Consider the following 12,376-nt stretch of genomic DNA (forward strand, 5'->3'; position numbering starts at 1 on the left):
AAATGGTAACATTTTACTGTAATTGCTCTATCATTCTTTCTCTCTCTCTTTTTCCCTCAAACATTTGAGAGTAAGTTGCAGACATATCTTTTTAACCCTAAATACTTCACTGTACATCTCCTAAAAACAAGGAATTCTCTTGCATAACCTCAGTTCAGTTATCAAAATTAGAAAATATTCATTGATGCGGTACTATTACTTTATCTGTAAACCGTATTCCAGTTTCACTAGTTGTCCCAATAATATCCTTTCTAGCAAAAGGAAATCCTAGATTATGCATTGCATTCTGTCTTTCATGATTTTGACAGTTTTGAAGAGTGAAGGCCAGTTGTTTTGAGGACTGTCCCTCAGTTTATGTTTCCTCCAGATTGGATTTGTATTTGTCATTTTTGAGGGGAATATCACAGAAGTGGTGATAAGTTCTCAGTGTATCCTATCAGGAGGCATTTGGTGTTGATTCATTCTATAATATTACTGGTGATGTTAGTTAACTTTGATCATTTGGTTAAGGTGTTGTCTGCCAGACTTCCACTGAAAAATTACTCTTCTTTTTGTGATTATTAATTATAAAAATGTAATTTTTTTTGTAATTGTAGGTATCCTGTTGTAGAATACTCTTGAGACTATGTAAATATCCTATTACTCATCAGACTTTGACCCAAGAGTTTTATCATCCATTGATGATTCTCCATCAGTTATTATTGTAGTGGGTGCCAAATGATGATTTTTTTCTAATTTAGTTGGCATTCTGCTGTAAGGACAGGGTTTTCCCTTTACCCACATATTTATTTGTATCAATATGAAATCATGTATTCTTAATTTATTCAGTAGGTTATAATCAGTTACTGTTATGTATTTTGATGTTCTAATTGTCCTAGGTTTGGCCAGTGGGAAAGCTCCATCAGACTGGCTTCTGTGACCTTTTGACATGTCTATCAAGACGTGGGTGCCAGAGATGGTCATTGCTACTGGCCCGTCATTGCTTCCAGGCCCAGTTATGGACAGAGCTACAAAATATAAATATATGTACATATATATATGTATATATGTACATATATATGTATATATTTTCCCCAGACAACACACACACGTAACACACGTCTGTAACCCTGCTACCAGTGTAAACATGTGGTGGCTCCCAAATACACTGAGGCAGAAAAATTCTTTTAGAACCACTGACCTAATACAAAACTGTTTGCTAAATGTGGGTAAACATTCTAAAATGTCTCATTTGCTATTTCCTGTTCTAATTCTATTCGTAGATCGAAATCAGAACCAATTTTATGTGGAGGTTTTCATACGACTTAAGTTGTAGTGGAACTTAAAGACAACCAAATCCTTAAGGTGATATGTTTAAATGTTTTTAAATGTCTGATTAATGCATTTCTGGTCTAGGTCTGTGCAAGTAACAGACTGATTTCTACTCTGGAGAATCTGTATGAGAGGAAGCTCTTGGCACGTTTTGTTATTGATGAAGCACATTGTGTCAGTCAGGTAAATACTGTTCTCTATGTCTTGAGATACCAATAAATTGTACTACCAACAATATATATATTTTCAGAGCCAAGAGAAAAAGTATTGAGTGAATTATTCTGCTATTTCACTGAAGAATAAGGTGGTTCTTAATATAGTGAGCAGTGTTTGCTTTATATAAGGAAGATCCAAATAGTCTGAAAAGCAGTATTTTTTTTTTTTCCAACTAGTGGGGACATGATTTTCGTCCAGATTACAAAAGAATGAATATGCTTCGCCAGAAGTTTCCCTGTGTTCCAGTGATGGCTCTTACTGCCACAGCTAATCCCAGGGTACAGAAGGACATCCTCACTCAGCTGAAGATTCTTAGACCTCAGGTGTAAGTTGTCGAAAGTTATTAATTTTAAAACCCTGGGGCAGTGGTTCCCAGATTGCTGCACATTAGAATCATCTGTGGAGTCTTAAAAATCCCAATGCCCAGGTTGTACCCAATGCCAATTATATCAGAATTTGGGGGGCTGGGAGCCAGTATGGTTTTTGTTTTTTGTTTTTTTTGGCTGCATTGGGTCTTCATTGCTGTGCGCAGGCTTTCTCTGGTTGCGACAAGCGGGGGTACTCTTCGTTGTGGTGCGTGGGCTTCTCATTGCAATGGCTTCTCTTGTTGCAGAGCACGGGCTCTAGGCGTGCCGGCTTCAGTAGTTGTGGAACGTGGGCTCAGTAGTTGTGGCTCGCAGGCTCTAGAGCTCAGGCTCAGTAGTTTCGGCGCACAGACTTATTTGCTCCATGGCATGTGGGATCTTCCCAGACCAGGGCTCAAACCGGTGTCCCCTGCATTGGCAGGCGGATTCTTAACCACTACACCACCAGGGAAGTCCCAGCCAGTTTGTTTTTTAAATTCCCAAGTGACTCCAATGTGCAGCAAAATTTGGGAGCCAGGACCCTAGGGATTTTCTTCGCTCACTGAAATTAAAACTCTATCCCAGTACCTGTTTTGGAAATAGGGATAAAGTGCATGCCATACCTGTTAAATCCTAGGGTAGTCCCAGTAATAAACTAGCTTTTCTTTATCCAGTTTTGGCTCCCATATATCCTAGAGTATACATGATGAAATGAACAGATGAACCTGCTTTGTCATTTTCCTCTGATGTCCCAGCTATATCCAGGATGTTGAAAACAGTCCAGAAACTATGTATACAGCTTTTTTAACTTTGTTTTCATCTGAACAGCAAAGTGCTTCTTACTGCCACCAAATCCATAATTATTCAATAGCAAAAACTACTATAAAAAATGTCCCCAATATAGGTTGCACTGAATTATTTTGTGCCTCTGTATGACTTTGTAGAGACAGGTACATTCTCTGACAGGTTAATTTACTCAGCGAATATTTACTTAACAGCTGTTGTCTACCAAGGTTAAAATATTTTTTCCTTCTAATTTATTAGTGGGTGCTTTGAGGAATGGAATGCTTTGAGGAATGGAATTAGTGGGTGTTTTAAGGTCTGAAGGAATAATGATTAATGTATTGGGGTGAATTTTTAAAGCTTTGTTCATTTGGAAACAGAGAATAAGCTGGCTCTGTAAATACTATAACCAGTAAGAACAATAACATGTCAGTGGGTAATGAGAAGAACTCTAAGTGCCATATGAGGGGACATGAGGGGGTTTGAGATTAAGATAGCTTCAGAGACCTTTGCAGATTAAACTGACATTCTTAAGCCCAAGGATTTTAGAGTCCTCAGAATTTTGTGCGTGTAATCAAAAAAATTGGAATGCACATTTTTTTTTTTTTGGCTGTGTCGGGTCTTCATTGCTGTGCGCCGGCTTTCTCTAGTTGTGGCGAGTGGGGGCCACTCTTTGTTGTGATGCGTGGGCTTCTCATTGTGGTGGCTTCTGTTGTTGCGGAGCACGGGCTCTAGGTGCACAGGCTTCAGTAGCTGTGGCACATGGGTTCAGTGGTTGTGGCTTGCAGGCTCTAGAGTGCAGGCTCAGTAGTTGTGGCACATGGGCTTAGTTGCTCTGTGGCATGTGGGATCTTCCTGGACCAGGGCTCGAACCTGTGTCCCCTGCATTGGCAGGCGGATTCTTAACCACTGCGCCACCAGGGAAGCCCCAGAATGCAAAATTTTAATTTAATCTTCCTTGCAGAGGAGTGTTTGTATAAAATTTTGGGGAAAAAGATATTTTCTTCCATAATTGATTTACATTACAATATTATATTTAAGGTGTCTTCAGGTTCTAGTGAAGAACCCACGTGCTAGAAATTTGCTTCTACACGTACTCCATTGATCTATAAAAGCTTTTTTTTAAATAGGCAGTGTTTTTAGCTTTTTTCCATCAGTTTATGCCAGATGCAATCTACTATTCTTTTAGATCAGTAATATTAATTGCCAAATGCCCATAGTTAAAAGAAGTGATATAAATTCAATTCACCTTTTGAATAACCTTTTGAGAGTGTAGAATTTGTCATTTTTGTTTGAGTAAACATTGCACATACAGGTTTAATATCTTTTCCTAGTGATGTGCGGGGGAGGCCTGCTTGGAAAAGTAATAGATTGTACATTTCCTGAGTCTAGCATGTGGTGTCCTGTGCATATTTGGCACTCAGTAAGAATGAATAAATGAAACATATGGAGGAGTTTTGGTAAATGTGGGTAAAATATGAAAATTTGGGCAGGTCTGTTGACTCCTTAATATATTTGTTACTTCTATATTTGGGAGAATTTAAATCCCTGAGTGGAAGTAAAAGATTTTAACAAACACTTTCTGTTACATTTTTTTTCCTGATCTTCTTTTCTGCCCATAGGCCTCTTGTTTGGATTAAATTTCCCAACTGCTGCCATGTCATGGCCCTGGTGAAGGCATGTGTCCCTAGGGTTGAAGCCATGGCCCCCATGCTTCTCTCCTACTGCCAGTCTGTGATAATATTCTTCATCTTTGGGAAATATGAGGATGGAAATAAATAAAATAGATTAACTTTATTCCTTTTCCTTAGGGCCTTAAAATACGAACTGAGAAAGAGAAAAGAGATAAGACATTTAGACAGTAAATACAACAATAATACTATAATACGACAATAATAGCTAACATTTACATATCTAGCCTATACATGTGCCAGGCACTGTTCTTGGCATTTTATGTATATTGACTCATTTATCCACACAAAAGTCTTATGAGGTCAGTATTCCTATTTCCCTCACTTTACAGATGAGGAAACTGAAACACAGAGAAATTAAACAGCTTGAACAAAGTCATACACCTAGCAAGTATTGGAGGACTTAAACCCAAACAGTCTGCTTTCAGAACCCTTTAAATACTGTACCAAATGCAGAATGAAGTAAGTGGTGATTAGAGATGTAAATTGACTGCTGGAACTTGGAAGGCAAGATTGACTGTAACCCAAAGTAACAACTAACTGTTACGAGGAGGGGTCAGGTAGGGTTTTATAAAGGAAGTGGACTTTGTAGGAACAATGGTCTTTTTAAAGTTTTAAATGGCTGTACTGAGATATAAATTACATACCTTAAAATTCGCCTATTTAAAGTATGCAGTTCTATGGATTGATGCTTTGCTTTATTTTTCGTTTATTCACAGGGCTGTGCAACCCCACCACTACCTAATTTTAGAACATTTTCGTCTCACTGAAAAGAAACTCCATACCCATTAGCAGTCAATTCCCACTATTCCCTATCGCCCCAACCCTAGGCAATCACTAATTACTTTCTGTGTCCATAGATTTTTGCCTATTCTGGACATTTCATGTAAATAGAATCATATATTATGTGGCCTTTTGTGATTGGCCTCTTTCACTTAGCATAACATTTTCAAGGTCCATCCATGTTGTAACACATATTGGTATTTCATCTTTTTTTATTGTATGTATATTCTGTTTTATTTATCCATTCATCATGTAATGGATATTTGAGTTGCTTCCATTCTTTGGCTGTTATTAATAATGCTTCTGTGAGCATTTGTATACAAATTGTCATGTGGATGTATGTTTTTATTTCTCTTAGGCATATACCTAGGAGTAGAATTGTTGGGTCATATGGTAACTCTACATTTAATCTTTTAAAGAGCTTCCCGATTATTTTCCAAAGCAGCTGCACCATTTCACTTTCTGTAGTATATGAGGGTTGCAATTTCTCCACATCCACACCAACGCTTGTTACTGTATCTTTTTGATTATACTCATCCTAGTGGGTATGAAGTGGAAGGTGAATGGCATTTTAACAGGTGAAGAGTGAGAATTCAGGGCTGAAGTTTCTGGCATGAAATTACAGGTCAGGCCCAAGGAATGGTGGATAATCCATTGGATAAGAAGAGAAATATAAAGGGATGACCCTAGAAAGGTGGCTTGAGACCAGATCTGGAGGGTCTTGCATATCATGATGGTAAAGTGTTTGGACTTTCTTATGTAGGCATTTTGGCCTGGGAGGTGGCTTGATCTGAACTGTATGGTTGAATGATAACCCTGACAGTGGAACAGAAGGTGGAGTGGAGGAACAAGAGATGAGAGGTAGGGTGGCCCTTTAGGAACCCAGTTGTAGCCATCTAGGAGAGAGATTGGCAACACCAGAAGCGGAAGGAGGGGACAGAATCCAGAGAGAAAGCAGAGTTGAATCAATGAGACTTAAAAGAATTTTGGAAAATTGTGCCCCTTGTACATTTCTAAACCTGACATCTAAAATTTTTCAACATGACTTTTTTTGTTTTTTGTTGTTTTGGTTTGGTTTTTTGAGGGAGTTCCCCAACCAGGGATTGAACCCAGCCCCTCGGCAGTGAAAGCACAGAGTCCTAACCACTGGACCACCAGGGAATTCCTCAACATGAGTTTAAATAAAGAGAATAGTGGTCTGTTGTAAATAACATTTTTAAGGAAAATTGTTACTTAGCTCTTTTAAATGTATCCAGTAGACTATAAACATAATATAGCAATTCTGTACCTACTATCTCCCACTTATAGAAGACATAATAAAAATTTTAACTCTTTAACAGGTTTTTAAATTTCCCCTTTTCTTTTCAAACTCATATTTCTCTTTCAGTTTCCCTACAGAATTTTATCCTAATTTTATCCTATTTTTATGCATGAAGCCTGTTGCTTACTCTGTCATATTTACCTGCAAGAAAAATATGTATATAAATTATTTTTAAATTTCCTATACCAAAATTTTTGTCCTAATTGAATTATATATAATCATTAGTAGTACCTGACTGATCAGAATAGCTTAAATATTTTTGAAAATAATTCTTAAGTATAAATTTTGATGGGGAATGTGTAACTTAATGAGATAGGACTTTTTCCCAATTAGTACATATATCTATGGATGAATCAAGTCTGTTCATATTTCTTATTTTTATAGGTATATTTTATAGCATTGAGAAATGTTGCTCACATAAACATGTAGATAGGAATGGAAAACATTTTATTACAGTATTAACTCTCAATTATTTGAATTCCTTCTGATGTAAATGCCAAAATTATATGATGATTTGTCATCAAAAATTATTTTTAATGATCTGTCAGCTGACATCTCAATTGAGTCCTGCAAATTTTGTGAAAAGCGAAGAATTGAAAACCATCTGACTGACAAAATAAGTCAGATCATTAGTTACTCACTTTACTTTTTCTGGGAAACATACACTAATAAAAATGCTTTACCAAAACTTTTCTAATGACTATTAAGTATTTGTGTTACTCTTTCACTTAGGTGAATCTTGTGTCCAGTATATTTGAAGGAGTTGGGGAAATCAAAATACTGTTAGTTTCAGTACACCTTTCCTAGTATATTTTTGACATATATTTTTAATCAAGTGATATGCTTTTCTTTTTTTTTAATAACTTTCTTTATACCAGTCCCTCAAAGAGCTTATCTGTCTTCTCTGCTGTGTGGAGGGACTCCTAATATGCTTTCCTAGTCCTCAACTTTTTTTTTTTTTTAATATTTATTTCTTTTATTTTTGGCTGCATCAGTTCTTAGTTTCTGTTACTTGGATCTTCGTTACGGCATGCTGGATCCTCCGCTGCAGTGAGCAGGCTCATAGTTGCACGGTGCGGGCTTCTCTCTAGTTGTGACACATGGGCTCAGTAGTTGTGGCACACAGGCTCCAGGGCGTGTGGGCTCTGTAGTTGTGGCACATGGGCTCTCTAGTTGTGACCCGCGTGCTCAGTAGTTGTAGCACGTGGGTTTAGTTGCCCGGCAGCATGTGGGATCTTAGTTCCCCAACCAGGGATCGAACCCGCGTCCCCTGCATTGGAAGGTGGATTCTTAACCACTAGACCACCAGGGAGGTCCCTGACATGCTTTTAAATAAGAGTTTTGTCAAAACTATTCAAACAATGGCACATGACTACCATATAACTTAACTGGCAAAGCCAGTTGTCATTGCCAAACCAATTGGCCAAACTTACTTTCTTACATATAAAAAAAAAATTCTAACTTTGTTTTTCAGTTCACATAAACTACTTAGCGCGTATCCTCATGACAGTGCCTCAGTTCCAAGAGCAACAAGAGCTGAGCGCAAATTGATTCCATTTCCTGACACATCACTTAAAATGACATGAGTTTGACACCCTGGACCTAATAATATTTACCATTTTAATGGCAACATCAGTACTCCCTTCGTGAAGATATTTTGGAATCCAAAGCTTTTTTAGAAAATAAAATATTGAGATATAATTGACACACCACAAAATTCACCCATTTAAAGGTTAGAATTTAGTGCGTTTGTTTGTATTTTCAGAGTTGTGCAACCATCCCCCGAATCTAAGTTTAGAACATTTTCATCACCCCAAGAAGAAACCTAGTACTCAGCAGTCACTCCCCATTCTCTCATTTGTGCCCGTCTTCTTTCACTTAACCTGTGTTCAAGGGTCATCCGTGTTGTAACACATATCAGAACTTCATTCCTTTTTATGGCTGAATAATCTTCCATTGAATAGGCATTCCACATTTTATTTATCCATTCATCAATTGATGTGAACTCTCCCTAACTAGAATATCTGTTAATTCCAAACATCCCATTTTCCAACAGGCCAAGTAAGATATATTATATGTAATGAGCTCTAAGAGACTGTTAACTTTCTCATTATAACAAACTGTGCGAATACAGTGGACCCTTGAGCAACATGGGTTTGAACTGCATATGAACATTCACAAACAAAAGGTTTTGTGTGTACCTGTATTTTCATTTCACTTGGGTATATACCCAGGAGTGGAATTGTTGGGTCGTATGGTAACTATTTTTAACCCTTTGAGGAACTGCCAGACTGTTTCCCAAAGTGGCTGCACCATTTTACATTCCCACCAGTGGTATAGTGGGTTCTGATTCCACCAGCACTTGCTGTTGTCTCTCTTTTTTTGACCCAAAGCTTTTTTTTTTTTTAGTGTATAAAACATGGTTCTGAAATTAAAGTGTAGTGTAAAATGTAGGGAAGAGCAGTAAAGCCATTCTTGTGTATAATCATTTCAGCATTCCTATTGGTAGGGAGACTCATGCACCATTCCCAACTTAAGCCCAAATCAAAGCAAATAAGTTTCAAGAATATCTACATCATTTGTATTCCTGGGCAATTCTTTTTATGCCTTAATTTTATCAGGACTGCAGTTTCCTTTGCTGTGGCAGTGGTTGTAAATGATTAACAGAGCAATCAAAAGAGTCTATGGGCATTTCAAGTCCTTTATCTACCGTCTTTTTTGCCACAACCTGCTACACATTCTTCTGCCATTTCAAGCACTAAAAGATCTCTGAGTGTTTTGTACATATAAATGATATCTTTTTTTTTTTTTTTTTTTTTTTTTTTGCGGTACGCGGGCCTCTCACCACTGTGGCCTCTCCCGCTGCGGAGCACAGGCTCTGGACATGCAGGCCCAGCGGCCATGGCTCACGGGCCCAGCCGCTCCACGGCATGTGGGATTCCCCCGGACCAGGGCACGAACCCGTGTCCCCTGCACCGGCAGGCGGACTTTCAACCACTGCGCCACCAGGGAAGCCCGATATCTTTTTTTTTTTAATGGATATTTTTAAACATTTATTTATTTATTTATTTTTGGCTGCGTTGGGTCTTCGTTGCTGCACGTGGGCTCTCTGTAGTTGCAGCGAGCAGGGGCTACTCTTTGTTGCAGTGTACGGGGTTCTCACTGTGGTGGCTTCTCTTGTCGCGGAGCACAGGCTCTAGGCATGCGGGCTTCAGTAGTTGTGGTACACGGGCTCAGTAGTTGTGGCTCGCAGGCTCTAGAGTGCAGGCTCAGTAGTTGTGGTGCGTGGGCTTAGTTGCTCCGCGGTATGTGGGATCTTCCCAGACTAGGACTCGAACCCGTGTCCCCTGCACTGGCAGGTGGATTCTTAACCACTGCACCACCAGGGAAGCCCTAAATGAGGGCTGGTTTCAAAGTATTGTTTAACAGTAGTCTCACAAGACTCTCAGAGTAATGCGTTCTATGACAATAGGAATGAAAGAAGCAACTTCATAAAGTGAGAATCATCTTCTCTCCCACCACCTTACTCTCACTATATCTGAAATCAGAACACCCCAATAAAGGCCAAAATACTTTATTCCTGATGTTATACTTTACTCTTAACAGAAATAATGTAAAACAGTTAGAGACATGAAGCCCTACCAAGAGTTTCTGGTATTTGGATTAGAGAAAGTTTCATCTACACCCATACTATATTTCAATTTGTTTTGTTTGGTGTACTGGAGGTTTTTATGTCCAAAACAATGCACAGTGGTAAAGTTGAGAATGGGTGAAAAGTAAAATTTGTTTGTTTTCCAAAAGTGAGAGACAATTGTAAAAGGAAAAAATGGGGTAGGAGTAACAAGCTGGGAGTCCTGACTACAGGCAGTCTCAGATCCATCTTTTAGGGGGAAATTCATAAGTGAAAACAGAGGATCTGGAAATTGATTCCTTTAAAATTGTCTTTGCTCACGTACCTTTGGAAAGTCTTTGTGAACCCTAGGGGTATGCACACCCCAACTTTAGACCACTGACCTGAAAGAAGTTGGACTGTGGTTTAGAACTCTGAAAAGAGGCCTGAGCTGGCGGTGCAAGTTGGGACTCACAGGAATGATATTTGGTGCTGTTTAAAGCAGTGAGAGTGAGATCCCTGAAGAAGGTAATATAGGGGAAGAAGAAAGAAGAGCCAAGCATTTTGGGTGGTGATCCTCACTTAAGGAGTAAGCAAGAAAAGGAGAGATGGAGAGGAAGAAATCAGAGAGGTAAGGGGGAGAAACCCCACGGGTGTGAGCACTAATAGAGTTTTCGGTAAGGATAGCCAACAATGTGGAGAGGTAAGAGAATGAGGTCTGACAAAAGACCAGCGTGCGTGGGGCTTCCCTGGTGACGCAGTGGTTAAGAATCTGCCTGCCAGTGCAGGGGACACAGGTTCGAGCCCTGGTCCGGGAAGATCCCACATGCCACGGAGCAACTAAGCCCGCGAGCCACAGCTATTGAGCCTGCACTCTAGAGCCCGTGAGCCACAACTACTGAGCCCACGTGCCACAACTACTGAAGCCCACACGCCTAGAGCCCGTGCTCCACAACAAGAGAAGCCACCACAATGAGAAGCCCACGTACTGCAACAAAGAGTAGCCCCCGCTCGCCGCAACTAGAGAAAGCCCACGCGCAGCAACGAAGACCCAACGCAGCCATAAATAAATAAGTAAGTAACTAACTTACAGACAAGTGCGCGCACCAAACTCAGTTGAAAGATTACCACTGCCTACTGCATGGCCTTCTTATCTGTATTGCAGCCCCTTCAGGAACACGACTACTGCCCTCCATATGTGAAGTGTTGCGTTCTTTAGTCCTAAAATGAAATGCTTGTCTTATCAATGGCAACAAAACCTGGACCCATCTAGCTCGGACTTAGATACAAAGACAGAAAGGCAGTGGTCTTATTCTCCATCTTTCCTCCCTCTGATCCCCACCCCCTGTCTAGAGGCAACCTCCTTACCACAGGTTATTGCTGTTCATGGTCTCTTTGTTTCCTTCCGTCCACCCAGGCACTGAGATGTCTTTGTGCTGTAACTTTAACTCATTAGATAGTGTTCTCTCTCCTTCCTGTGGCAATGTTGGAACCTGGCGCAGCTGGAGGGTGTCGTCAGGGCCAAGGGCCCTGTAACAATTCCCTTACCCTTCAGTTTTTAAAAGCTTTGATAGGATTTCCCTGGTGGTCCAGTGATTAAGTCTGTGCACTTCCACCGCGAGGGGGGCGGATTCCATCCCTGGTCGGGGAACTAGGATCCCGCATGCCGCATGGTGCGGCCACAAAATAAGTAAATAAAATAAAAGCTTTGCTGAAACAATTTTGGTAGAATGGTAATGGCAAAAGCCAGAATGGAAATGATGAGAGTTGAAATTGGATGTATGGTTGGTTGGTTGGGGGCATGAGTCTTTTTAGAAACTTGCCTTTGGAGGGAAAGAACAAGGAGGGATGCAAACTATGGTGGAATGTACATAGGGTCAAGAGAAGCTTTTGTTGGTTTTAGGATTGGGGGTCCTAGAACATATGCAGAGATAAAAGGGAAGAGTTCACAGAAGAGACTGAAGCACAAGAAAGGAGATAATGGAGAGGAAGAGCTCACTAAAGAAGTGGGAGGGGGTTTCCCTGGTGGCGCAGTGGTTGAGAGTCCGCCTGCCGATGCAGGGGACGCAGGTTTGTGCCCCGGTCCGGGAGGATCCTACATGCCGCGGAGCGGCTGGGCCCGTGAGCCGTGGCCGCTGAACCTGCGCGTCGGAGCCTGTTGCTCCGCAACGGAAGAGGCCACAACAGTGAGAGGCCCGCGTACCGCAAAAAAAAAAAAGAAGTAGGAGGAAGTGTGGGACCAAGAGCAAAAGGCCAGAGAAAGAGGAGCACATCTGTGTCAGAGTCAGCCACGCTCCCCTTGGGCGCACAGCCAAAG

At 40.4% G+C, this 12,376-nt stretch overlaps 1 protein-coding gene across 1 annotated transcript in view; it reads left to right on the top strand.

Annotated features, from left to right (window-relative positions):
* Positions 1-12,376, top strand: part of BLM (BLM RecQ like helicase) — an 88,761-nt gene that overhangs the window by 44,739 nt on the left and 31,646 nt on the right. The window contains exons 11-12 of the mRNA XM_081230125.1: positions 1,396-1,494; positions 1,704-1,852. Coding sequence (XP_081086251.1) covers positions 1,396-1,494; positions 1,704-1,852 — 248 coding nt within the window. The remainder of the gene's footprint in view (positions 1-1,395; positions 1,495-1,703; positions 1,853-12,376) is intronic.

This window comes from Mesoplodon bidens (assembly GCF_964165515.1).
Source record: "Mesoplodon bidens genome assembly, chromosome: 3".
NCBI lineage: Eukaryota > Metazoa > Chordata > Mammalia > Artiodactyla > Ziphiidae > Mesoplodon > Mesoplodon bidens.